The 2856-nt window shown below is 35.5% G+C and overlaps 1 protein-coding gene across 1 annotated transcript in view; it reads right to left on the bottom strand.

Annotated features, from left to right (window-relative positions):
• Window positions 1-1218: 1218 nt before the first annotated feature.
• Window positions 1219-2856, bottom strand: part of LOC122359938 (angiopoietin-1-like) — a 25149-nt gene continuing 23511 nt past the window's right edge. Inside the window, exons 8-9 of the mRNA XM_043260177.1 lie at window positions 1697-1827; window positions 1219-1561 (exon numbers count right to left, since the gene is read on the bottom strand). Coding sequence (XP_043116112.1) covers window positions 1401-1561; window positions 1697-1827 — 292 coding nt within the window. The 3' untranslated portion in view covers window positions 1219-1400. The remainder of the gene's footprint in view (window positions 1562-1696; window positions 1828-2856) is intronic.

Below are 2856 nucleotides of genomic sequence, written 5' to 3'. Positions count from 1 at the left end.
TGTTAGTGGAGCTCACACTCAGCACTTGGAGAGGGCATGGTTAACATACAAATCAATCATTGGGTATTTAATGAATGGGCCTACATGCCTAGAAACAGGCATAAGGAAGGATTACTTGGTAGTTTATTAAAGGATATTCGTCACCAGTTTTCCTGTTGGAGCCTACAGTTCAGCTATCTTAAAGAACAAAGATGGTGGATCCTCACTGGGTATTTATATGAACTAAACAGCTTTATGGTATTATTAAGTTTTTCAGATAAAGGTCTTAAAAGTTCATGATATTTGTACTGAATTCCTTCTCATTTACCTGGGTTACTATTTAAGAATAAACCACAAAGTTAAGATCGAAGTGCATTGTGGGCAGAAGCTTAAACTTTTGTGTTAATAGTTATGCCATCATTAATAATACACCTTTTATCAGTAAAAGGAACAAATCACCATTTTAGTTGAGGGGCCGCACAAATGATGAAATCATGAGAAACTCATGCTTAGCTAATGATAAATACTGTATTTAGATGTCAATAGAACTCACATGCAGTGCTGTGACTGGCCAATGTTGGGGTCTGTCTATTAACTGCTGGCTGGATGAAATGAACATGAACACCCATGAACGTCAACAGCGACCAGAACACCTAGATGATCTAGGAACCTAGATGGCTTTGTCTGGCCAGAGGAGAACTGGCCCCCGAATGAGCCTGGTTTCTTTTTTTTTCCTCCATTTTTTCACAGATGGAGTTTTGGATCCTTGCTGTTGTCGCCTCTGTCTTGCTTAGTTGGGGGACAGTTAATTTCTAGAGATTATCTTACAAAGATTGTATTGAAACTGAGCTGATCTAGACCACGACATCTCTGCACTCAATAATGAAATGCCTTCAGCTGAAAATTGAGTGTTTAATCTTGCCATTATACACTAATGATACCAAATTTGATACTGTTCAGTGCTTTGACACAATATGTATTGTTCGAAGCAATATATAAATAAAGGTGATTGATTGACTGATAGATTAAAAACTCATAATTAAATCATAAATAACTAAACTAACAGTCTGCTAATACTCTAATGAGAGTTTGTAGTTGCAAAGTAATTTATAGTTAGTACAGTCTCTATAGTGGACTATCAAAATAAAGTGAAACTAAATATACTTTACAAACCAGTTTATTCATTTCCTGAAAGCTGATGACACCAGTAAGTCAAGCCCTCAGCAGACTTCAACACAACAGACTATCTGAAGTACACAATGTATTACATTAAGGAAAAGGTTAGAAACATAATTATGACAGTTTGACATTGAATTTTCCACACAAAGCGGATCAAAATGTTTAACCAGTTAAACAGCATACTGTATAACCAATTAACTGCCGAAAAATGTGTGACAATATGATGACAGATGATCGTTATCTCAAAAATCTAATGGGCGGATCATCATGGTGGTGGCGCGTAAAGAGTAGTTGGGGCCTTTGAAGTAGTGCCACTTAATGCCATCAAATTTGCCTGAATTTTGTCCAGAGGTGTAGTAGATGCCGTTGAGGTTTGACGGGCCACAGGCATCAAACCACCAGCCTTCAGGAGAACAATGAATTATGAGGTCAGTATTGATCATCAGCTAAAAGCAGTACTTTTACAGTCAAAGGGAACGAAGTTTTGTTACATTAAAGTATAATCTTTGCCCTGCTCCACTGCTGTCAAGTTGCTTACCGCCTGTGAGCATGAGTGCACAGTTGCAGATGCAGTTGTCATTATCCATGTCTTTTGTGCTAAAGTCAGCCCCGTTTATCACCAAACTGCTCTGTCTGCCAGCCGTACCACTGTAGCTTTTCAGGAACAACCTAACACACCAATAAGAAAGTACAAAACATTCAGCACACTGTTTCTATATACTTCAAATAAGTTTCAGTTCATTATCAGTTCATGCACCAGGCATTATGAACAATCAGTGCTTGGTTAATGCTTGAATGATGTTATATTTTATGCTTTGTAATTGTATGATAATTTCACTAATATAATTCACAGCTTGTTCTCTAACAAAAATCTCAAGGTAATTAAAACAGTTTTTACTGGCTGTAAGAATGACCACACCTCAACATACCCGTTACAAAAATCATGTATTATAGCCCGTTTACGTTTTTGAGCATGCACGCTCTCAGGGTTTGAACACATGCTCACATCTCATCGTATAAGGCAATGCTCCACAGACTGAGCTAGACAAGGCCCAACTCAGAAAGCAGATAAAATATTACAAAACAGTAACATGAAAATATCCTATCAGCAGAAAGGGGCACAATTGTAATATGGGTTGATATTTTTTGATATTCATTTGAAACCAGTAAAGATGCAAAGATGTAAAGATTTCAAGATGCATGTGCATATTTGTCTGATCTATGACATGATCGCACACAGCAGTGCAAAGTTGATTCTGTTCTTACTTGATCCAACATTTTATATTTTTTAAAATGTTGCAGCAAATGGAAATCGCTTAAATTAATAAATGTACTTTGAGACAAAGGTCTTCTGCATAATTCTCAGTTTTGTTTAAAATAATTAAAGCAACAGTTTTAAATAATGATATAAAAAATATGTAAGACTATGGTATTTGGGATAACACCTCTGCTGTTAGGACTAAAACGCACTGTAATTAACATTATAATTAATACATGGCAGATTTTTCCAATTGTTGACATGACATAGGTAGATTCAGATGGTAAATATCATATATTTTATTGGGTGCCCATGTTAGAGATATGTGCCTATGTTTACAACGAAAAACACGATTTAATCATATCATATAATAAATTATAATATGTTGTTATACTGTAAATATATATATTTATTTTTATTGGATTACTTAAATACTTTCA

Source organism: Puntigrus tetrazona, chromosome 16 (genome assembly GCF_018831695.1).
Source record: "Puntigrus tetrazona isolate hp1 chromosome 16, ASM1883169v1, whole genome shotgun sequence".
In the NCBI taxonomy this organism is placed as follows: Eukaryota; Metazoa; Chordata; class Actinopteri; order Cypriniformes; family Cyprinidae; genus Puntigrus; species Puntigrus tetrazona.
This window is presented reverse-complemented; position numbering and strand designations above follow the sequence as displayed.